This window comes from Puntigrus tetrazona, chromosome 4 (assembly GCF_018831695.1).
Source record: "Puntigrus tetrazona isolate hp1 chromosome 4, ASM1883169v1, whole genome shotgun sequence".
NCBI lineage: Eukaryota > Metazoa > Chordata > Actinopteri > Cypriniformes > Cyprinidae > Puntigrus > Puntigrus tetrazona.
This window is the reverse complement of record NC_056702.1, coordinates 15,649,379-15,673,734: the sequence shown is the minus strand read 5'-3', so window position 1 is coordinate 15,673,734 and position 24,356 is coordinate 15,649,379. Positions and strand designations below refer to the sequence as shown.

General features: G+C 34.6%; 3 protein-coding genes across 5 annotated transcripts; 2 read left to right on the top strand and 1 right to left on the bottom strand.

The window, feature by feature from the left end:
• Positions 1 to 500: 500 nt before the first annotated feature.
• On the top strand, positions 501 to 9,292 carry zgc:171422 (uncharacterized protein LOC100001353 homolog). The gene is made up of 9 exons (XM_043236424.1): positions 501 to 606; positions 1,099 to 1,301; positions 2,475 to 2,567; positions 4,085 to 4,180; positions 4,761 to 4,871; positions 5,012 to 5,132; positions 5,459 to 5,735; positions 6,950 to 7,002; positions 7,092 to 9,292. The coding sequence occupies exons 1-9, from the start codon at positions 603 to 605 to the stop codon at positions 8,312 to 8,314; spliced, it is 2,181 nt and encodes a 726-aa protein (XP_043092359.1). The 5' UTR covers positions 501 to 602; the 3' UTR covers positions 8,315 to 9,292.
• Positions 9,293 to 9,428: 136 nt separating this feature from the next.
• slc37a3 (solute carrier family 37 member 3) lies at positions 9,429 to 17,660 on the top strand. 2 transcript variants are annotated; one of them, XM_043236426.1, is made up of 15 exons: positions 9,429 to 9,980; positions 10,182 to 10,246; positions 11,005 to 11,125; positions 12,178 to 12,270; positions 12,898 to 12,981; positions 13,141 to 13,286; positions 13,658 to 13,754; positions 13,982 to 14,066; positions 14,280 to 14,470; positions 14,555 to 14,696; positions 15,110 to 15,211; positions 15,330 to 15,377; positions 15,499 to 15,650; positions 15,851 to 15,916; positions 16,634 to 17,660. In XM_043236426.1, exons 2-15 carry the CDS (start codon positions 10,191 to 10,193, stop codon positions 16,724 to 16,726), a joined length of 1,476 nt encoding a protein of 491 aa, XP_043092361.1. In that variant the 5' UTR covers positions 9,429 to 9,980; positions 10,182 to 10,190; the 3' UTR covers positions 16,727 to 17,660. The 2 variants fall into 2 exon arrangements, with proteins under 2 accessions (XP_043092361.1, XP_043092360.1); XM_043236425.1 differs by having other exon boundaries at positions 10,112 to 10,246.
• A 2,814-nt stretch (positions 17,661 to 20,474) lies between these two features.
• Positions 20,475 to 23,385, bottom strand: cdkn1d (cyclin-dependent kinase inhibitor 1D). Of its 2 annotated transcripts, none has more exons than XM_043236428.1 (3): positions 23,272 to 23,385; positions 21,295 to 21,737; positions 20,475 to 21,175 (listed from the first exon to the last, which is right to left on the bottom strand). In XM_043236428.1, the coding sequence occupies exons 2-3, from the start codon at positions 21,731 to 21,733 to the stop codon at positions 21,117 to 21,119; spliced, it is 498 nt and encodes a 165-aa protein (XP_043092363.1). In that variant the 5' UTR covers positions 21,734 to 21,737; positions 23,272 to 23,385; the 3' UTR covers positions 20,475 to 21,116. The 2 variants fall into 2 exon arrangements, with proteins under 2 accessions (XP_043092363.1, XP_043092362.1); XM_043236427.1 differs by lacking the exon at positions 23,272 to 23,385 and adding an exon at positions 22,987 to 23,239.
• Between the last annotated feature and the right edge of the window lie 971 nt (positions 23,386 to 24,356).

Below are 24,356 nucleotides of genomic sequence, written 5' to 3'. Positions count from 1 at the left end.
GTTTACAGCTAAGATACAGCATTTTTCCTCCAGGGGGTGCATGATGGCCTATTAAGGCAGGCTATCAATTGCGCCGCATTAAAATGTCAACACGTTTTTTTATACTAAACAGACATGCAAACTGATTTTTTTATATCTCAATAGACATGCCAGACATGCCAGCTGACAATCACATGTATACTTACTCAATTTGTTTGTATAAAAGGTTTTTTTTAATTCGAACCCAACAATCACAAATCACCGTGATTGGTCCACGTTGAAATGCGCTGAGAAAAGTAACGTATATCTTGTGCCTCATATACAACCGTTGCTTTAGCAGTGGTCTGGACAATAATTTGACACAGATTGCCCTTATTAAAAGCAAATGCAAAGTGAAGAGTAAAAACTGGAGTATTGTAATTTACAATAATCGTTTCTGACCAACTACAGACAAAACTCAAACCCACGAGCCCCGCCCCTCTAAAAGTTCACCTTTTGCTGTTTGCCGTTCTAATGCGCAGCTCACTTGTTAGACGCATGCGCAGTGTGTAACGGAACGAGTCAACGGACGAAGTTGGAAACAAGACTGTTTGTGAATCCAAATATATTCAAACAAAGAAGCAATGGGTGTGTATAGTCTTTTACCTTGTAGTCATTAATATTATGTGTCGTTATATATCTCATGCTCACACCTATAGTATTTCTGACTGGGCTGTTGATGTAGAGTATAGCCCTGATGTACACAGATAGAACCTCATGCTGGATGAGGCTGAAAGCTTATTTACTGGCAGGCTGCAACGTTATTATTAGATTTTATTTGCGCTGTTACATAGTTTTGCACACAAATTGATAGACACGTATGTATGTGTATGCAAAACGCAGCAGAAACACACGTGTTCCTTTTTTTTAATATGCCACATATTTCACGTAATTTTTTATTGTTGATTTCAGTTAACATTTTTGCAAAATCCTGAAACATTTACTTAGAGGTTATTTGAATGTGGAATGAAATGCAATGTAATATAAAAATATGGATTCAGATATCTGAATGGCATATGAATAAATACAAATATATAGATATTCATATGCATAAATGTTTGTATATCTATGTCCTTGTAGAGTCTGTCCCACCTCTCTCCTCACTTCGCTTGCTGGTTTCTCCCCTCCGCCTCACATCAGCCTTCATGTGGCAAGTTGTAAAGGATCAGAATGTGGAGCAGTTTGGAAAACTGGAAGAATTTGTTTCTGTGATGACAAATCTTGTGCCAGAGCTCTTAAGTAGGAGGCAGAGAGCCACTTTGATAGTAGGGCTGCGGGCAAAGGTAAGGTCTTTTTTTTTTCTTAATTTATTTACTTAAGCACATATAAACACCACAATAGTTGACTACAGTGCTTTACAGAAGAAAAAGGTAAAAGAGAAAGAAAGAAAGAATAATAAAAATAATACAATAAATATAAAAAAGACCAATAATTAGCCTATAATGAATTAAATGTTAAGAGATAAGGCTGTAACTTAGATTTAAAATCACATAAATAACACGCAGATCTCACTGATAAGGACAGGACTGGCCACTGCAAACGTACGGTCACATTTACTGTCTGTACATACTGTCTGAGGGTCGCAAACATCTGGCTGACTCACATTTACAAGATCTGACAAATAAAAAGGCGCCAGGCCATTTAACTATAAAATGTTAAATTTAGCTCTATAATGTACTGGCAACAAATTCATAACATGTTCTCGTTTACGAACCCATTTTAAAAAACTGACTGCAGCATTTTGAACCATTTGAAGCCGTAACATGGAGGATTGGGGTAGAATAATATACAAGAACTTGCAATAGGACAAACATTTATAGGAAGAATCATAAATAATTTTTTGCAGTTGTTCGGAAATGTTTAAATTACTAATTAAAATTAGTTTTTTCCTTTACCCGCAGAGGGCCCAAAGACAGTTGCTGTCGTCTTACCCTCGTTTAAATGCAAAAAAAATGACATCCAAGATATTACATTAGCTAAGCATGCAAGCAAGGTTTCTAAACCTTTCTTTTCTACTGACAGTGGTAAAATGAGACCGCTATGACTGATGTATGTAACCAACAAATGTGACCTCTGGAGTTGTGCAGCCTTTGAAATAAAAAAAACCTTAATATTTTCGCAATAACTTTATTGAAGCAATATTAAACAATATTGAATACTAGCTTTATTGTAGAACATACTGCTACAAAACAGTTATAATTTTCAAAAAGTGAAATGTCAGTAAAAAAATTTTAAAAAGTTTTTAAGTAGCTGCATGCTTTAAATGTATTGTTTTCATGAAGTAGTTTTTCTTTAATAATTAATTATTGTGTATAAATGATTCATATCATTTATATGAAACCAGAATTCATATATCGCAAAGAACACTTAGTTATTTTTATATTTAAAAACTTTTTAAAACAACAATTAATACATGATGGAGTCTGTTTTATGTCTCACTACGATTTATCTTTTAGATGATTCTTGAGATGTGTCGAGGTGAACTCCCAGCAGACCTTCATACTGTCAAATCACACATTCACCAAATTCAGACTGCTGATTTATTAAAGGTATGTCAAGTCTGGATGATTTCCACATCTATTTGTGTGTGTGTGTATGTATATATATGTATAAAAGTATAAACTATCACTTTAATAAAAAGCAAACAAAATGTCTATTTGCACTATGCTCCTGCATTTACTTTCTGATTAATTATAATTGGCTGTTTGTGTATTTTTATTATGCTTTTTAATATTGTCATTTTTTTTTGTTAAGCATCAAAGAGATGATTCCCCTAATTTCCTAATTAAATGATAAATCAAGATGTCTGTGGAGCCTTAAAAAGTTCAAATTTAAAAATAAGGTGTTAAATAAAATTGGCATTAAAATGTCTTAAATCCATCTTTCAGAGAACTTAAAAATGTATCTAAACGGATAATTTATTTTCACTTGCTTTTTGTGTATTTGTCAAATCATATGATGATTTTCTGTTCAGCTACAATTTTCATTTAGGTTTCAAATTCGATCCAAGATGGCTCGAAAAATTAAAGCCAGCTGTATTACAAGCTTGAAATTTGAGATTTGAAATTAAACGAACAATATGTGCTTTAACTGCAGACTTTCAGCTTTAATTTGAGGGACGTTATTTACATCCGAATCAGGTGAACGGTGTAGGATTTACAACAGTTTGCATATGTGCCTCCGACTTGTAAAGGGACCAAAAGTGCGATATTCACTCATTATTCCAATTACAATGAGCAGATAAAAGGTCCAGAGTTCATTTCAAGTGTGCTATTTGCATTTGGAATCTGTTGCCGTCAACTCTCAAGATGAGATCCAAAGAGCTGCCACTATCAGTGAAGTAAGCCATCATTAGGCTGAAAAAACTAAACAAAGCCATGAGAGAGATGACAAAAACATTAGGCATGGCCTCTCCAGCACGTAGGTGTATGTGTGTCAAAGTCAACAATCAAGAGAAGACTTCACCAGAGTTAATATAGAGGGTTCACCACAAGATGTAATCCATTGATGTGCCTCAAAAACAGAAGGGCCAGATTAGAGTTTGCCAAACGAAATCTAAAAAGCTTTCACAGTTCTGGAACAACATCCTATGGACAGATGAGAACAAGATCAACTTGAACTAGAGTGATGGGAAGAGAAGAGTATGAAGAAGGAAAGGAGCTGCTCATGATCCTAAGCATACCACCTCATTGTATTTATTGATGATGTGACTGCTGACAAAAGTAGCAGGATGAATTCTGAAGTGTTTCAGGCAATATTATCTGCTCATATTCAGCCAAATGCTTCAGAACTCATTGGACAACGCTTCACATAGCTCACGTAGATGGGGGATCACCCTGCCCTCATGGCACTGTGACCATAAGGAGAAAATAACTGTACTACCCCTTCTATATATATTGATTTAAATAGATGGCAATACAAAAATCAATCATCAAACAGTCTTGGAGGTTAATTACAGTTTATTAATAATCGTAAAACAAGGAATAATGAGCTAATGGCAGCACTCCATCCACTCCTTCTATTTATGCTGGCATTAATGCTATTTATGTGATTTTGCTGTCCACAGGTGAGTGACGTAGACATGGAGAGTTTACAAGACAGCGTACTTCAACTTGTCCTGAGCTTGCTAGAGGACTCCATAAAAAGAGAATACTTCTTTAAGGTCAGTGTCTTTAAGATCTGTTAAAAATAGAGATGCATAGCAGATCCATTGCAGAATAAATACAAAATCTTCCAGAAGTAAAAATGATTAAAAAAAAAAAGTAATGCATTGACTTGTGACACACAACATAAGGTTTATTCTTACCAATCACAATGTTAGCTAATGTGTGCAGAGTAAATTATATAGGACATCCAGGATCAGCATTCCTAAATAAAGTTAGATTAAATCCATAAAGTATTATTTTATTGATTGTTTTATTCAATCCAGGCCTTAGACGTTTTTTAGGAGCTGTGTGTAGCAACATGTAACTGCAAAAAAAGATATGTTATGGAGATAAAATGCAAATAAAACCCATGACCTTGGAATTGCTAGAATATGATACAAGTAAAATTTTTTGTCTATGAGTAAATATCCACATTAACACTTTGAAGTCTGCAGTCTTTATGCCAGAGACTTAAAAACGTGCTAAAGATATTTGATGTTTTGATTGTTTAAGTCCAGCCTGGACCAGTGTGTGAAAAGTTTTTTTCAAATAGGTTTGCATGCAAATTTTGGATAAAAGAAAGTGTTTGTATTTCAGGAAGTCTTTCCAGTCGAGTACGGTCCCGACTTTGACAAAGCACTGCAAGTCCTTGTTGGATTTTTTCTCTCCAGATTGGAGCAACTTCTGCCTGTACCAAACTTCAAACAGGTCTAATGATACATGCTTATCAAATACCTTAACCATATCTGAATGATTCAAGCAAGCTGCTACTTAGGCATGTTTGTTTATAAAGCATAAATAATTGTAGTATAATTTTTACTAATTTTAGTAAATGTCTTAAATTCCAGCTCTCCTTGTTGCTCAGCTGTCACCCTGGGGAACTAGATGCATGTGTGGACTCGGTTTGTAAATCAAACCACTTGCTATCCTTGCTGCAGATGGATGTTGTTGGGACCTTGGATAAAAATGGTAAAATTTAGCCCTTGAATGTCAGTATGACTCCATGTTCTTCAGGTTCCTTCAGTTGAACTTTGCTTACTTGGTTAATCAGGTTTGTGCCCAGCTATCCTGTAAAATATCTAAGACATATACTTCACCCAGCATGCAGGTTTGAGGAAATACATTGTTACAATGTTAAATCCATTCTAAGCCCCACCATAACTTATCTGGTTAACCACGTAACCTTTGGTAGAAGAATAGGACCTACTTGTGTGAATGTAAAAAAAAAAAAAAGTACAGTTTCCGTGCACAGTTGGTCAATGGCTAATTTTTTTTTTTAAATCCTTATTTTTAAGTTCTTCCATCAATAGTGGAAGATCGAATAGTGTCATCGTTGTCATTGCCACCTGTTGGTGACTCAGTCATTCTAAACCAGCACAACAATGATGGCACGTTACTGCCTATTGATTCTGAAAACCTGCCAAACCAACAACATGGTGTCAACAAGGAGATGGTGACAGGTGATCCAAACATCCAGAATGTGGGATCCAGCTTCAGCAGTGAGTCCTCGGAGTACTCTAGAGACAGTGATGGAGAAAAAGAAGCAAACTCTAATGTAGATGAATTGCAACGGTAAGTTACCTTACTACTAGGTGGTTGGTCTTGAATGGTCAGCTTGTTGTTCATCAACCAACTACTCAGTCCTTAATATTGACTAGATTATTATTATAATTATAATGTTTTGTAATTTATTTAGTATATATAAATAGTCCAAAATTTCCTTTTGGAGTCGTTGATGGGTGGTCATTATTAAATTAAGTTATTTTGCATAGACAGGGCAAAGCCTAAACCAAGATTAGTTCAATTAGGAAATTCGAGTCATTTTTATAATTAGGACATTTAAGTAATTTGTTTTTAAGACAAAACAAAGGCACTGACCTATTTTAAGATGAGTTTCCGTTGAGACAGCTCAGATTTACATTTAAGACCAGGACTAGGCTAGCCTTGTGTGGAAAAAAAAAAAAATGGGGGTTTGAGTGTTGATACTTTTAGGGGTTAGTTCACCCAGAAAAAAAAATTCTGTCATTAATTGCTTACCCTTACGACGTTCCAAGCCTCTGTATATTTTTTATTCAATTTTGCAGCTCTCTGACCCTGCATAGACGGCAACACAACTGTAATGTTTACAGTCCCAGAAACATAGCAAGGACATTGATAAAATGGTGGCTCAACTTTTTTTCTTCAACAGTTTTGCAAAGCTTACAAAGCTTTTTTGTGCACAAAGAAAATGAGAATTGTTTTCACGTCAGCACTGTTTTCATTCAGCATGTGCACGCTTTTTTCTGAACATAAACAATGCTGATTATGTTGATTACTTTCTTGGCGAAGTGCATGCATACAGAAGATGTTGTTGAATAAATTAAGCCACTAATGTCACATGGACTGTTTTGTTTATGTTCTTGGAACATTTCAGTTGTTTTGCTGTCTATGGAGGGTCAGAGAACTCTCAGATTTCATTAAAAATATCTTATTTGTGTTCATCTGAAGATGAACAAAGGTCTTATGGGTTTGGAATGACATGAGTAATTGATGACAAAATAAAACATTTGGAGTAAACTAACCCTTTAAAGGCAACTTCTGAGATTGTATCTTGAGTATGAATTTTTACAACATTCAACAATAAATTTCAAATTTTGATACTGTCAAACTGTTTCAGAATATCTGCTGTGGCTAATCTCAGCCCCTGTTTACTTTACTTGGAGTTTTTTTGTGACAGAATTTATTCTGTTAATGTAAATTGTTTTGGTGTAAAAAAAAAAAAAAAAATCCTTTTTTTATTTTTGTAGGAATAATTTAGAAGACCCAAGTGCACCGTCATCCACCGATGACGCTCATAGAGGTATAGCCTCTCTCAATTTCTGTTGAGATTCTCATATCTTTTCAGAATCTTTAAAGTAATCCATCTTTGTTTGTCATGGTTTTCTCTAGGTGATTTGATTTTTCAGACAGCTGTGCCTCTCCAACGGCCCTCTCTTGACACCTTCCCAAGCACACCTTCCAAAGGCTTCCACTATGCAGGCAGGACTGTACATAAATGTCAGCAGTGTACAAAATACTTCATCTATCGCTCTGATCTTGTCAAACACCAGGAAATTCACACCCAGGCAGGGACCCATGAGTGTCCTCAGTGTGGGCAGGTTTTTGACGATTCAGCACAGCTGGTGTCACACAGGAGCACCAACTGCAATTCCAGAGTTTTTAAGTGCATCAAATGCACAGCCCACTTTAGATCCCTCAGGACCCTATACAGGCACAACCGAGTGCACAAAGAGAAAACCACACATAAGTGCCCTGAATGTGGACGGCTGTTCACAAGTCTGTCACGATTAGTTGGTCACCGGCGAACTCACCGAACTCCCTCTATTAAAAGGAACTACACCTGCAAACAATGCAATGAGACTTTCGGGTCATACAGAGCCAGTTTAATCCACCAGAAGATTCACAAAGTTAAAGATATCCGCCCGTCTAAACCAGAACGGCAGCCAGGAAAGTGTCGTTTTTGTGACTTGACATTCAATGTTGACAGCGAATTACGAAGCCATCTAAAGACCCATGCAGAGTTCAGGCCATATATATGCGACCAGTGTGGGAAGTGCTTTTCGGCAAACAGCAGCCTGCTTGCCCACCTCTCAAACCACACGGGTGAGAAACCCCTCCTTTGTTCGCAATGTGGAAAGCGATTTTACAGCAAAATCCAATTAAAATCCCACATGCGATGTCACTCTGGTGAGCGGCCGCACGTCTGTCCATACTGTGAGAAGCAGTTTTCACTGTCTGGGAACTTGAAGATCCACATCAGAATTCACACTGGGGAGAAGCCGTACATTTGCCATCAGTGCGGAAAGGGTTTTGTCTCTGCTGGATGCCTGCAGGTGCATTTGCGCTCTCACACAGGAGAGAAACCGTATCAATGTAAAATCTGTGGCAAGAAATTTGTGGTTTCGAGTCACCTGACAGCACACATGTGCTTTCACACCGGAGAGCGTCCCCACTCCTGCTTGCAATGTGGGAAACGATTCATCCGACGTTATGACTTGAGCAAGCACATGTACACTCATATTGGGAAAAGGCCTTTCCCGTGTCCTCTGTGCCCGAAGGCTTACACATGTCGTACACACCTAAATAGGCACATGAAGAGCCACAGTGCTTGACTTGAATTATTTTGTCATCCTGAGTGCCTTGTGTGGAGTGACATTAACCATCTTTAAAGCAATAGTTCACCCAAAAATTTATAATGTATATAAAATAAAGAAAAAAACACTGAAATAACATTATTTACTCCCCCTCATGATTCATGTCTAAACCCATATTCTGTTTTGTTCCTGTGGAACCGAAAGACATTTTAAAAGAATCATGATGTTTTTTCAATTGATAGTTCATTGTAAGCTTTAAAAATGACAAAAAAAGACAGGATCGTATTAATCAAATAGTCCATACAGCTTATGTGCTATATTCCAAGTCTTGTGAAGTCGTATTGCTCATTTGTGCAAGTAACCAATTGAAATTGTTTTCATGCCCTTCTGCTGACGCTGTTAACTGGGACCGGATTGAGTCGACTAGTTGAGAACTGGATCAGTCTGATTTGTTAACCATATCATCTGATTCTATAAAACAATGTCTCAAGGACAAGATTTTAACAGCTTACTGAAGGGGAGAAGTAAAGCTAAATAACAATTTAAGTGTGCCCTGTTTCCCGCAACAAGCTGTTATTAGACCTCAAAATACTTGCAGACATAAGAGTGAGTAAATAACTAAAACATTTTTGATTTGGGGTGAACTATCTCTTTTAATTAAAAAATGTTTCCACTTTGTGTCATGCCACGCTGATGTCTTTGAATTTATATGAACTGCAGTTCATTACAACAAAGTAATCTGAAGAATAGCTGCAACATTTTTTTTGCATTACTGATTGTGTAACAGTTTCATGTTGTGGATATTTTCTCTAGAATATAGGTTTGGAGCCCACTTTTGTTTTGTTTTTTTAGATTTAGTTTTTTTCTAAGAACTTGAAGCTAGAATTATCATCAGTTAGCAACTATTGTTGAAATATGCTAAATATTATAGCCTCATACTAAACAGAAAGAATGTGTTGACTTAAAAGTGGGAATTAAAAAACATTCAAAACAAAAGAGGTGCAGCGTCATTTTTAAAAATCATTTGAATATTAGCTTCTCAGTAAAAAAAGGATTGATACATTAGAAAAATCAAGCTCTTCATGTATAAGAATACATCACAATACATCTATTGAACTGATGTTCATTGTTCTAAAAAAGACTATTATCGAATTAATTAATAGTTAACGGCAGACAGTAACTTGCTCTGGCCCCCTTAATAGACTTGTGGCCCAAACGAAAATCTGCCCGCGATGATAGCTGTTACTTTTGTCCTGGTATAATTTTATTTTTAGTTATTGTTTTTTTTTTTTTTTTTTGTGGTATTTTTATGGTGTTTGCAAGTGCTGAATGTTCGGATATTGTTACTATTTTTTTAATAAATCTAAACTTTAACAATTATTGCGGTTATTGCAATTGTTATATTATAAAGCTTGCATTACATTTCTTACAAACTGGAAGAGACCACTAAAAAGGAGGAATAGCCACATCAACGTCTCTTCTGCGGTATCTTTACAAAATATTTAGAACATCTTTGCTTTTATGTTGCGCTTAAATCCGTAATAAAGTGACTTTTATTTTGAAACTCAACATCCGGGTGACGTCTGTGTTTAGATTTTAACGCGTGTTTACGTTGCATTGAGCGTCGGAAAAGAATGGCGATATTTTCCAGTCAGAAATGAAATCGCAGCTAATTATTTAGAGGGTGAGTATCGATGCTTCCTATTATCTATCAGTGGGCAATTGTAAATATGTATATGCATTGCAGACGAGTATAACAGTAAGAACGCTGATTCATTTATCGGTGGATAGATTTTACTGTGATTGGATGTGTAGTGTTTGTAGATGGTGCAGTAGAGTGTCCTGAAGACTTCAGATCCTCCACTTCCTCCCCCTCTTGATCCAGACCCATATAATGTGGCCCCCCTATACCTATCATCACCTGCTAGCCTTCCTCCTCACGTTCCTCAGGTATGCTGTCCTGTTCCTACAGCCCTCCGTTCTTGCCATGGTATTTAGATTCTGGCTATGTTACTGAACATATTTAGCTTTTCTTTACTCTTTTTGTCCCCTTTATTTAGAAAAGCGTTTTTGTAGGTCTTTGGGTGTTGAAAATATAATTACATGCTTTACATTGATGGATTATTGACATATGTCAGCCAGTGTTTTATTGTACATAGCGGGAATATTGAACTTTGTCTTGTTTGCCAACTTTGATCTTAGACGACACGTAGCACAAAGTTCATTTAACCAGCTGACTTTTTTATTATTTTTTTAGATGTTATATGATTAATCTATAGGTCTCTGAGTTCTGCAGGTGGTTCATTTGAACAAATAATTTTTTGCAGTTTGCGTTTAGTGTGCAAATATTGCAAAGACAGCCACACAATGATTTTATTCTTATTAGTCAATAATTGTTTTAAAAATTGATCATTTCATTATTTTATTTACAGTAAATTTGCAAAGGTATCATACATTTTGAATTTGTCATTATGAAGTGTGGCATGTAAATAAAAAACACTAATGAGAATTTAATGCATTTTAGCATAACATTGCAAGTATACGAATATTCATGGTAAAGACATAGAAAAAAGAAAAGAAAATAGTGGTTTAAAAGCATGTGCTTAGTTTCATAGAAATGTTTGTATTGTATTCCTGTTGGTGCCATATGGTTTTGAAGTTTAAATGGAATGACTTGGTGTAATTTATAACATCATCTCTGTATCCAGCTATGTCCTGCTTCACTCGTCACGTAAGACTTTCAGTAATGTGAAAGTGAGCATCTCAGCACAGTGGACACCATCAGCATTCCAACAGAATAGCACCACTTCATCTTTGTCTCCAGGCGAGGTAAGGATATAATACATACTGCCCATAACTTTTTCATTAGGAAAAAAAACTCATAGATATGAGAGGAGGAATAATAATACTATCATTATTATTCACTAGTAACACATTTTTAAACTATGTATTTTTTATCATTTATTTTTTACAGACTTGAAAGTCTGATATTTGATCTTAAAAAATCTGTTAGTGTAATGAAAATGTGCTCTGTGTCTAAGTAAACGTTTTCACAATTTCTTTTATGGTTTACATTTGGAATATGGGAATGCAAATTGTAAAAAGTGTCCTTAACAGCTGTGATCTTACGTTTTATTAATAAGTTGGTACAAAGCATTTATTATACATTATACATGTTTTTACACTGTACTTATATTCAAAACTGTCATCTGTAATTATGCCTTAAACAACTGTACCACAGAATTCTCCCCTGCGTAGTATTTAAAGACACCTAATATAAAGTAGGCCCGGAATATGATTATTAAAGGGGTCATATGATGTTGCTAAAAATAACATTTATTTATTAGTGTTTATTTGGTTTAAGCAAAAAGATAAAAGCACCTTTTTTTCCACATACTGTACATGATTTGTACAAATGTCATCATTCTAAAAGGCCAACTATCCAGTGCGTTGTGTTTGGTCGAATACCTCAAGCGTTTGATGTAAATGTTACACCCCTTATCATGATGCTATGACACTAAAACAATAAAACCACATTACAAATGAGGCATTTCTTACATCTAGTGGAGACATACTTACTATTATCATGACTTAGTACTGACTTTTTATGCGTTGCATCGCGCCTCGTGAATATAACATGTCTGCATTTGTGATCGGAGAACAACAAATGACAACAGCACTACTGTTCACTGCTCAAAATACTTTAATAAAATTAAAGTATTTTAAGCACTATTCTTCCTGTTTGTCAAAAATGTGATCTAACATTCTCACTCTATAGTTGTACAAAGCTCTTAGGCTAAATCCAATGTAGACCTTTCAGTGTACAATGTAATGAAAATAATGTTGTTACACACTTTTTTTTGTTTTGTTTATATTTTTAGACATGGGAAGAAAACAAACTGTTTGCTGATGTGGGAGAGGCCACACTGTTCCTGGGTGCTCTGGATTCAATCTTTCTCTTCTCTTATGCTGTGGTGAGTTAAAAACAGGAATGGGTATAGCAGGCTTCGGGGGTCATGGATGGACAGGGATGGTCTGTTTTGGACAATGGAACCATAAAATATTACTGTGACAGTAGAGGTGTGCGATACTGACAAAAATATTAGATTTTTTTTTTTTTGTCTCCATACATCATTAAGCATATGTCCGTTTTACAGGGGTCATCAGATGCAATATTCACTTTTACATGTTTTACACTTTTACTGAAGTGCTCGTGTTTGGCTGCTCATTACTGATGTCACACGTTCGTGCGAACAAGCCTCCTTAAGTCAGGATAAAGTTAATGATAAGCTTCATGGTACCAGAAACCCAAGACTGGAGTGATTTGGTTTTGTCAACTCAAAACTAAACCTGTAACCCTGAATTTGTTCAGCTACCATCATGGTACAGGCCCCAGATCAAGCCTTTCAGAGATTCTTGGAAGAGTGGCGTAGTTCTACACAGGCCTCTCCTACAGTTGTTGATTGACACTGATTGCATAGTTTTTGAGTGCCTTGGCTGTACTACTCTGGTTTCAACTTGCACAAAGGAGCAGATACCAATTCTGCTGCTGGGTTTTGCGCTTCTATGACCCTGACTCTCTGTATCTTTATTTCTTACAGGGTTTGTATATCAGTGGTGTAATTGGTGATCGGTTCAACCTTCGCTATGTTCTCTCCTTTGGTTTATGTGGATCCGCTATCACGGTTAGTATTTTGCTGAAATTTGTAATTAAGGCCAAGTTTTGTGTAGTGAATTAAGATTAGCTTCAGATACTGACGCAGTGTTGAGTGAACAGAAGTGATCAAAAATAATCAGTGAATTCATGTCTTTATATATTTACATTCACCCTTTCTCCTCTTTAGGAATTTGTCTTTGGCACTTTGACAGAGTGGCTTCACTTTTATAACGTGTACTTTTACTGCATCTTGTGGGTAATAAATGGACTGCTCCAGTCTACGGTATGGCCTTGTGTTGTGGCCATCATGGGCAACTGGTTTGGAAAATCTGGGTAGGTGTCAGTATGTAGTGTGGGATTATTAATATTATTTGTTGTTGTTGTTATTATTATTATTATTATCATTGTTATTATTTTATTATTTTTGTTTGCATACAATACTTCAGCACAAAAGTATTTGCATTTTTTTCTTCACAAATACTACTTTATTCATTATATTAATGTGCTGTGTATTTTTGCACCTGCACAAATCTGCCTCTATTCTGTGTTTTACCAATTTAATGTAAATAATTAAATGCTAAACTGACTTTTTTTATTTATTTTTATTTTAGAGAGTTTATGGAAATGCAACAATGTTTCATTTTATAAGCATTAATTGTGCTAGATTTGTTTCGAACGATTCCTGCAAATCTTCTGTTTTTCAGACGAGGCTTTATTTTTGGACTTTGGAGCGCATGTGCATCTGTGGGGAATATTTTGGGTGCGTTTCTTGCCTCCAGTGTCCTGAAGTACGGCTATGAGGTGAGAGCACAGTACATTACTTCATTCTCACTAAAACGTTAATAGTCCTTGGTGAAAATCAGCTTAATAAATATTCTAAGTAATGTCTTAATGGAAATGATCATATATGCAAATATAATATATACAAAACAGTTGGTGTAAGGGTTTTTCTTTAGTGGAGGGAATTGCTATCTCTGTATACAAACAATTGTTGATGAGCGTTTTGGTTTTATTTTTTTTTATTCCAGTATGCTTTTCTCGTGACATCAGTGGTGCAGTTTGCAGGTGGTGTAGTCGTGTTTTTTGGCCTGCTTACATCCCCAAAGGAAATTGGTGAGTTTTTGTATTTGCAATAGTTTTTGTTTCTTAAAAAACAGCATATACAAAAGTGCAGATACAAGAGAGCTGGTTTTGGGTCATTTGGTATAAATGGTACAAAATGGTATAGTTGTGAGCAAGTCATAGTTTTAAGTAACCAAATTCATCCATCTTGTTCATCCATCATCCATGTTTTTATCTGTTGTTGTCTTCTTTTTTTTTTTTAAGGACTAAGTGATTACTCTGAGACAGGTCTAAGATCAGTGTCAAGAGACTCAGATAGTCAGCGTCCTCTGATAAGTGATGATGAAGAGGATTTATGTGATGAATACTCCATACAGCAGCAAGATGAGGAGCCTGAACCGCAACCCAAAGCCATTGGCTTTCTCCAGGCCTTCTGCCTGCCAGGAGTCATTCCTGTCAGTGTCCATTTAAAAGCTTCCTTACTTTCCTATTGTCGACTAGATTTGATATTTATTTATTTATTTTTTTGTTTCCTGTAGTATTCTCTGGCTTATGCATGTCTGAAGCTGGTCAACTACTCTTTCTTCTTCTGGCTGCCATTTTATCTCAGCAACAACTTTGGCTGGAAGGAGGTTCAGGCCGACCGGCTGTCTGTGTGGTATGATGTGGGAGGCATTGTTGGTCAGTACCCATTTTGGTTATAACCATTCGTTACCAATTAAGTTTTTTTCTTTCTCAGTTCGCTTTAAAAGAAACAAGCCAATTAAAAGATCATCAACATGATTACCAGTGATTTCGATTTTTGTCGGTGATGGTTAAGATAAAACAAATGCCCATCATGATGAAAATTAGACAGTTTAAATGGAAACATGCAGATGATAAAAAAAAAACAGGTTAAATGGCACAAGGATGACACGACTTTTTGCACTTACTTGTTATTTTTCCCCTCATTTTATATATAAATGCTTCTCTAAAACACCACTTGAAAATATTTGGGAAGCTTTTGACCAGCAAAAAAGATTTTTAGACACTACATTTCTCCCTGAGGTAGTTTTTTTGGATTTTGCTGATGTGTGGAATTCTATCTCTTACAGGAGGAACAGTACAAGGCTTGATCTCAGATCTTTTGGGAAAGCGAGCTCCTGTGTTAGCGATCAGTCTGCTGCTGGCCATGGGAGCATTAGTGGGATACAGCCGTGAGTTAAGAAATGTTGACTTACGAAATCTGACCCTTGAGGACTTTTTTTTAATCGTAATTTGAGAAATGAAATCAGAATATTTTATTTATTATCGTTTTTTTTTATCTTCGCACAGACTCTCCAAATAACCAGCTGGTAAATGGAGCTCTTCTAGCAACAACAGGTGACGCATTATAATATAATTTGTTAAATCATAACTATGAACTATATCCATGGTTATTCCTCGTTCCTGTTTAGGAAACCACTCAACATTTTAATTAATTAACGATTATCATTTATTTCAGGGTTCCTTATTGGAGGACCATCAAACATGATCAGTTCAGCAATCTCTGCGGACTTGGGTCGACAGGATGCACTACAGAATTGTCAGGAGGCTTTGGCCACCGTCACAGGAATAGTGGACGGCACAGGAAGCATTGGAGCGGCAGGGGGACAGGTAATCCTCTCTTCTAAAAGCATGCTTTAAATAGTTTTTTTGTTTTCTTAAACCATTTAACCACATCCAAGATTTATTTGTGTCTGTGGGGCTAATGAATGAATGAAATCTGCTCTGCTCATGTTCATCGTGTATGTTTTTTAATGAAATTATCATTATTTCATGTGCAAGTATTAACCTACAATGTCTCTGTTTTATAGTATCTGGTATCACTCATTGAGAGCAAATTAGGATGGATGTGCGTCTTCTACTTCTTCATAATTATGGTGGGTTAATTTTGAGTACAAATTTATCCAGTGAAACATTAAACTCAGACCTAAAATTAGGTTGCAGACCTAAAATTATAGGACCTATCCTGCTCTTCAATCAAATGGCCTTTCAGTAGCCTGCAGTACTTTTTACCATTGACTTGCTTGGTATACGATACTTAAAAACACAAAATAAAAGCACAGAGAAAATTGCTCTTCACCTTCAAATGTAGCATGTACTCTAAAGTTTTAAGACCCGTTCACAACAAGGATGACATAAAGATAATGGTAAAGATATAGTTTTAAAAATCGTTTTCAATATTCTTAGAATAGTCCACAGGTTCAGGTTCATTGTCCAACCCCTGTATGTATATATTATGTATTTACATGAATGTATGTATGTTCGTATCATTTATCGTATTTACAAATATATTTAATATATAAATATTACGTTTTTCTTAAATATGCATATATATGTGTGTGTGTGTGTATATATATATATATATATATATATATATATATATATATATATATATATATATATATATATATATATATATATATATATATATATATATACACACACACACACACACAAATGTTATGTAAAGAAAAACCTTTATTGACAATGTGATTAATCGTTTCGCCGCACTTCTTTATTGTTATTGTGCTTGGTGAGAATGGGGCTTAAATTAGTGTTTTTCATCTTAACATTTGTCTTTCTCTCATTCACAGACAGGGTGCAGTATACTCTTCATCATTCCGCTCATTTACCATGAAATCCGCTCCTTGTGCCGGGATAGTCAAGCTCGAACACATCAGCTCTGAGATGGAATTTCTTTGCCTGAAATCGAAAAGAAAAACAGGGCATTTTGAAAGTACACACATGCTATTTGTGAATTCACCGCTTTAAAATTTTTGTTTTCAGCAACAGAAACCTCACATTTAGTCCATATCAAGACATTTTTTTTATTTTTATTTTTATTTTTTTTATTAACACGAAAACCAGATTACACAATGATCTGACCCTGGTCTTATTGTTTGGAAGACTCCTGGCAATGTGAAGACTTGTACCTCATTACTTAGTAACCACTGTCTGAACAATAGGGTCACCAATCGGCAGTGTGGCCATTTCTAATGGTTAGATATGGAAACCAAATCAAATTTGTTTTAGATTTGTCACAGATCTCTCCCTCCAATCCATTGATGAGTGCCATCCTGGAATGTTGCTTAATTTTTTTTTTTATTTCTGTGTATTGCTGCCAGCACATTTTTTAAATAACAGTTTTATAATTATTGTTAGAGGGCAGGACCCTCTTGAACTTAATTAATGGAGTAATAGTGTATTGAATGATTACTTGAACAGAGGACATATATTCATAGCATCATGTAGGTTTTTGGGTATTTTCGTGTTAGATGTGCACCTTTTTTCTTTTTTTTTTTAAATTGACGCTAAGTGTATGATGGTATATTTAAACACTGCAATTCAGCAAATGTATGTTTTGTATTTAAACCATCGGAACTTGTACAGTTATTGCTTGCTTGTTGGAAACGTGAGGTATATTGTTCCTACATATATATATATATTTGTAAAAATACAGGCGGATAACATGTCTTTATTGAAAAGCTTATAGTCAATCACCCAACCATCCACTTATTCCCAGCTTGTACCATATGTTCATAATAATTGAAGAAAAATGAACTACTTTAATTTGCAATCAAAATTGCTTTTCATAACATTAAACAGGAACAGCAAAAAGAGCATGAGTATCCTTTTTTTTTTTTTTTAACTGCTCTAAAAATGTTTTTCTGCAGGCTTTTATTGGGGCAACATTTTCTAAGAAGCAAACCCGTTTATGAACTAAATGTCAAAGGATACTAAAAAATTATTAGTGTGCGCAGACCCTGACGTGACTCTAAGCAAAAAGACGGTTTTAATAAATATTAGCTTTTTATGAATGTGTACGCACAATCTAATATCGGATCTGTTTATACACTTTTTATAAATGAGGCCCCAGATCACCAATTTAGAATAATTTCTGAAGGATTATGTTACATTAAAGACTAGAGGAACGATGCTGAAAAGCTTTGATGTCCGTCAAAATATACATGTACATTTCAGTTCACAGTGCATTAATTAGAATTAAATATTAAGACTAATAAAGATTAGTAAATGCTTTAGAAGTTAGTTTGTCTTAATCAACCATGCTTTACAAGTCTTATATAGGACCTTAATGGTATTCTAAAGAATCTTTCAATTATGGGCTATTTATATTACATTTGCAATGCTAAAAGAAGAAAAAGTGGGATAAAAACATGTTATAGCTTTAAAATGCGTCACAAGTTCAGTATTTGAATTGAAATTCAATGTACAAAAATGAAATTTTTTTAAGTTATATTTACAGGCTTTTTTGTTTGTTTTAGTTTGATAGGAAAGCGTAGACAAAAAGCAATGGGAGGGACTCGAGGTGCAGATGTGAACAATAAAAGAATTTTGTTGTGTTTAGGTAATTAAAATGAATGTGATTAACATGCAAAGAAATATGTACACCCTTAATAAAAGAACATTGCCGATTTTGCATAAACCACTAAAAAAACTATTTCAATTCCGACACACACAATCACATAAAGACATACTTCCAGATAAATTGCTTTGTGCATACATTTTATAGGTGACTTTTACATACAAATTTACATAATTCAAAATGTGAAGTCAGCTAGCATTAACATGTTTTAACAAGTAATATGATATGAGTACACATAGCTACTAATTCCCAAGATACCATGTAAAAAAAAATACTTTTGACAAATCTGCAACAGAAGCTGGTAATGTCATCATTTATGCCAACATGTAGATCATAATACAAATTTAAAAAAATTATAGAGGCACTTCCTGGCACAGAATAAGGCAACCGTTTTGTTTTTTTGTTTTTTTTCTAAACAAATAACAGTACACACACAACAGGTTGTAAACCTTATGCAAAATACTTGATAAAAAAAAAAAAAAAAACAGTGCATCCATGATAAAAACTGCTACATTTTACTTTTTTAATATATGTACATATGTGTGTAAAAACTGAAGGTCCTTGTCAGTTGATGAGGTAGAGCACTAATATATTATTATGAACATATTTTGAAAAGATTACAATTTAATGGACTGCTTTAAGAGTAACCGAGTGAACTTTGAATGAAGGCAAGAAAAAAAATATATCCGAATTTTTGAAGTCTCCAAACTAATTCTGCAGTTTAGGGGAATGTGGGCTTAATTTAACAGGACTTTAAAGCAACTCTTTGTTGTTTTGTGTATTTCTGCAAATTTGTGAGTGGAACTGCATGTTCTAAATATATCGCTCAGTATATACAGTGGGTGGCTGTATAACATAAAACGATGTGCCTAGTGCGCTGCTTGTTAACATAAGCAATCTGCCTTTTACACTGAACTCTGGACCCGCTCAAAAGAATTACATAGCCTACTTGAAAACATAAATGAATGTATGAAAGAAACAGAAGACAACAGCTTCGTTATAAATCAATGAATCATTAGAATGATTCTAAAACTAAGAAATAAAAAGGTAAAAAAAAATTGCATACAATTACTTTTAAGCATCCTATTTATTGTGGAGAAATTGCTTTTGTTAATTACATCAGCTGCCTTTTTAATATCAAAAAATGTCAAATCTCAAGCACATCTTATACGTTATATCTCCACATGCACAAAGCAAAAATACAGTATTAAAATTACTGTACAAATGATTGGTTACAATGACCTTGCGATTGATATGCTAATGCTTAAAGTAAAACTTAAACTTAAACTTAAGATACATATTCAGTTTTCCCCAGGTCTGCAAGACCTCATGCACACTTGTCAGATTGGCCAGTACCCAAAAAAATATTTTAAAAGGCAATATCCTTTTTTAAACATGATTATAAATTTTGGTTAATATAACTTCAAAGATATCAAAGCATATCTTATGTCTATAACAAGAGAGTCGCATCAACTGTCATTTTTAACATGCTTCATTAAAAACATTAATGGCTCAGGATACATCATTTTTTTGGGTCACATTTTAGTTTGGGGACCGTCTATGACTTTTGCCTCAATACAATCCTAATTTTAAAAATCCTAATAAGCCCTTTTATTAATAGTTAATAAGGTAGTGAAGTTTGGATATGCAGTAGATTAAATAACCTAAAAAATGATAATGCAGAATAAGGCATTAATAAGTACTAATAAACAGCCAATATGCTAGTAATTATACATTGTTATAACTGGACCCCAAACTAAAGTGTTACCCTTTTTTTGTAATAAAAACTAGAAAATAAATAAAAGCAGACCAGAATAATGGTATGACACTGTTAGCTTATAGATTATGCACACTGATGTCGGTTATCGATGCATTTTGAATCTGAAAAGTTTAAATTTTATGACCAAACAGTCTTTCTATAGTGCATTTCTGTAAACAGTTCACAGTAATTGTTTGTGTATAGATACTGAATATTCAGTGCACAACAAAAAATTATTAACACACTATTTATATAGTGCATTCCTACATTTTGAAAAAAAAAAACAAAAAAAATTGGCTAAATCGTGTGCACCATTTACTATTTTGTTCCCTTGATTTGCTAAATCTTGCACACGATTTATGAATGAGAGAATGAATTAGTAAATTGTGTGCAACATTTATCACAATAAGGCAACGAATTAGCAAATAAAGCGTATGATTTAGTAAAATGAGGGAACTAAATTTTTAGTTTTAGTAAATCGCTTTCATTTTATTTTTCATTTTATGCTCTCAGTAATTTCTTTTTCATTTAGTTATGATTTTAAAATGTTCAGTTGATTTTGCAAGAGTAAATTTTCATTCAATTAATGGAATTAATAGCTTCAAATTACTTTTTTCACCTGATTCCATGTTGTAACAATAAAATAGGTACCTTTAATAGGTACTGCACTTGGTAAAAAAATAGACACACATTTGTGCATATAATGTATATATATATATATATATATATATATATATATATATATATATATATATATATATATATATATATATATATATATGTATGTGTGTGTGTGTGTGTGTGTGTTTGTATGTTTGTATGCATGTTTGTCTATGTACATTATATACATCCTATTAAGCCTTTTCTGGTCAGTTAGAAAAGCTACTTGTGCAGATAGTGTATTTACACTTATATAATAAAGGTCCAATGTCTATTACTGTCCTGATGAAGCTTTGTGATCAGGAAATCTTCTTTTTGTCACTCTGAAAAAGTCTGCAAGAGAAAAAATATAAAGATATAATTCAATTATAAAATCACATTAGAGCAAATTCTGATGAGCATTAGCCTGACCATAACAGAAGTGACCCTGAGAATGTAATGTGACGTCTTACCTGTGATGCTTGCTTGTTTGCGTTTGACCCCTTGCAATGCAGCCATTCTCTTCTCTTGCTTGGTTCCCCTCAGAGGTCCTCGGGTTCGCAGCTCCAGATACTTCTCTGTGGCCATAGCTGGAGACGAACAAGCTTCCACCGTTTGCTTTGCCACACCGTGCCTGAATACACAGCTATGGTAAAACACTGGCACATCCTGGCACCGCAGCTCCTCCCACTCAATGCACCCTGGGACTGGTTGGTCCATCTGAAAGTCAAAGTTCCAGCGCTGTTTGGCGATCTCCACATTCATGCAGAATAGCCTCTGGAAGTCCTGCTGTAACTGCTGGTGGTCCACTGGGCCAAACAGGTTCCGCCGAACCACTGCCGTCTGAGGCTTAATGTCCTCTTCCTGCCCTTCCAGCAGCCCAAAATAACATGCATCTCGTATCATGGACATGTTCCTGGGACAAAGAAAGGCAAGGGTACTGGTATTAGTGCACATTTTATTAATACAGTAACTAAATCATGTCTTTTATGCAACTGGTATTTGATGATTTTTAATAGATGTCCAAAACCAGTGCAGTATATACATAGATAACTTAACTTTAAAACATAAAAACACAAAATGCACAGACATTCAGATGCCGTAAGTTATAAATATATAAATATAATTTCTGTATTGATGGAAACATTGATATCTGGGTGCAAAAAATTAACCATTCTAAATAAAACTGAGGAAGTTAAGGTTACTGCATTGTTATTGTTAACTGAATATAATTACAAATAATGTAAGTTTTTTTGTTTTTTTTTCTAGCAATAAAGGGTGATTTCATGAATTTATAAACATTCGTAGAAACAAATAAATCAAGATGAAACTTTTTAACTTTCTATATGTGATATGGTGGAAGCAGATAAAATAAACTTAAAATAAAATAATGTATTTATGAATTAATAAAGTTATATTTATTTATTTATTTGCTACAAATATTAAGTTAATGATTTAAAAACATTTTCTTGCTCTTAGAACACAAAGGGTGCAAACAAGACAAAAGACAAAAGTTGCCTGACTTTATATGATGAATTTTATTCGGTAAAATAAATTAACGGCTTAAAAACTAAATTAACTGTTAGTTTTGTTCAAATTTATGCTACATTACCATTATGTTCAAATAAAATATATAAAAGAAATTAAAAGTAAAAGTTATATGTATGAATTGCACTTTTAATGTTCATTTAACAAAAAAAAATAAAAAAAAAAATATATATATATATATATATATATATATATATATATATATATATATATATATATATATATATGAGATAGAGAAATAATTATTTAATGATCACACCATAGTAACCCCACTGAAGGTGAGGCTTGTTTACGTCCAGAAAGTAGGCGCGGCACGCCTATCAAATTACTAGTACACACTACTACACGCTAAACTACACACTTTACAAACACGCGAGCACGAGAGACTATAAAACGAGTTAAGACTGACACCTCCTGTTCCGTTATACTCACTGACAATTACCTTTATAAAACAAAACGCATACATCTCAAACCACCTCTCTAATATTGACAGACACAGACTAACAAAGTAATTAGTTAGCTAGATAGCTAGAACTCTAGTACTTTTGCAGTGAGGAGTACGTACGGCCATGCAGAAACTGTCCATGTCAACAACAACCGAAAGGAATTAAACTCACCATTCGAGTAAAAGCGGCGCTCTAGATGAGGGAGATAAAATCCACTAACTTTACTAATGCACTTATCTAATCGATAAGAGAAGCAAGACGAGCTGAGCTACAAACACAAGAGCAGCGAAGTAATAATAAACTCATCTGCAGTAACGTTTGTTTTGATGGCAGGGCTGCCCGTTGTCACGTGACCTGCTAAACACTACTCTTAATATTCAAACCGTAACGAGTCAAACAACAATGCTTTTTAATCTCTTTACTGCTAAAAACGCAATACGCGTAAAATGAACGTACCTTTTCCACGTCTAAACGCTGCAGCTAGGTTTCTGTGGAAAGTAGGTCAAATCCCCCAGAACCCCCGCGCGTGACACACATTCAGTGTTTTGCTCTTGTCAAGATCAGCTCGGGCGCGCGCCCAAGAACTCCAGTCACGTTGATGTGCAACGTGACGGGGAGGAGCCCCAAGCTGCATTTGATTTTCTCCAGCGCAAGACGAAGGAATGATTGGAGAAATTATTTTTTTAATGCTTTTCAATCACGTTTACAGATTTACAATACAGATTGTGTCAAAGCATTGAACAGTATAAAATAGGAGAACAGAGTGATAGTAATGTATAATGAGAATATTAAACACATTTTTTATTGAAGGCTGAGACGGTCTGTGTAAAAAATGCAAAGGTAATTGTAACTATTTATCCCACAATTTCAATGTTTTTGCCTCCCAATTCTGAAAAAAAGTCGGAATTACCAGAAAAAAAATTGTGAGATGTCACAAATACCTTTTTTATTTTTTATTCACAAATAAGTTTAATTAATGAATTTGAATATACAAGCATCTTAGTGAGAGATAGGTCTTTAATCTAGATTTAAACTGACAGAGTGTGCCTGTCTCCCAAACAGTGTTAGGTAGATTGTTTCAGGGTTTGGGTGCTGAATAGGAAAAGGATCTGCCGCCCGCAGTCGATTTTGATATTCTAGGTATTATCAAACGGCTAGTGTTTTGAGAACACAGCGGACATGGAGGACTGTATTGTGATAATTGCTCGCTCAGGTATTGAGGAACTAAACCATTCAAGGCTTTATAAGTATTTAACAAGATTTTAAAATCTATCTGCCAGTGCAGTGTTGACAGAACTGGGCAAATTTGGTCATAATTCTGGTTCTATAAGGACTTGTTTTGGAGCAGCTATAGTTTGTTTATCAAGTGTGCAGATCATCCATCCAATAAAGCATTACAATAGTCTAACTTCAAGGTCATAAACGCATGAATCAGCATTTCTTAACATTGCTTTGTAATGCAAAACACAGAACAGCCATGGTGAATTTGGAGATGCAATGTTTATATACAGCTATTTTATTCATATTTTTCTCTAGTCGGT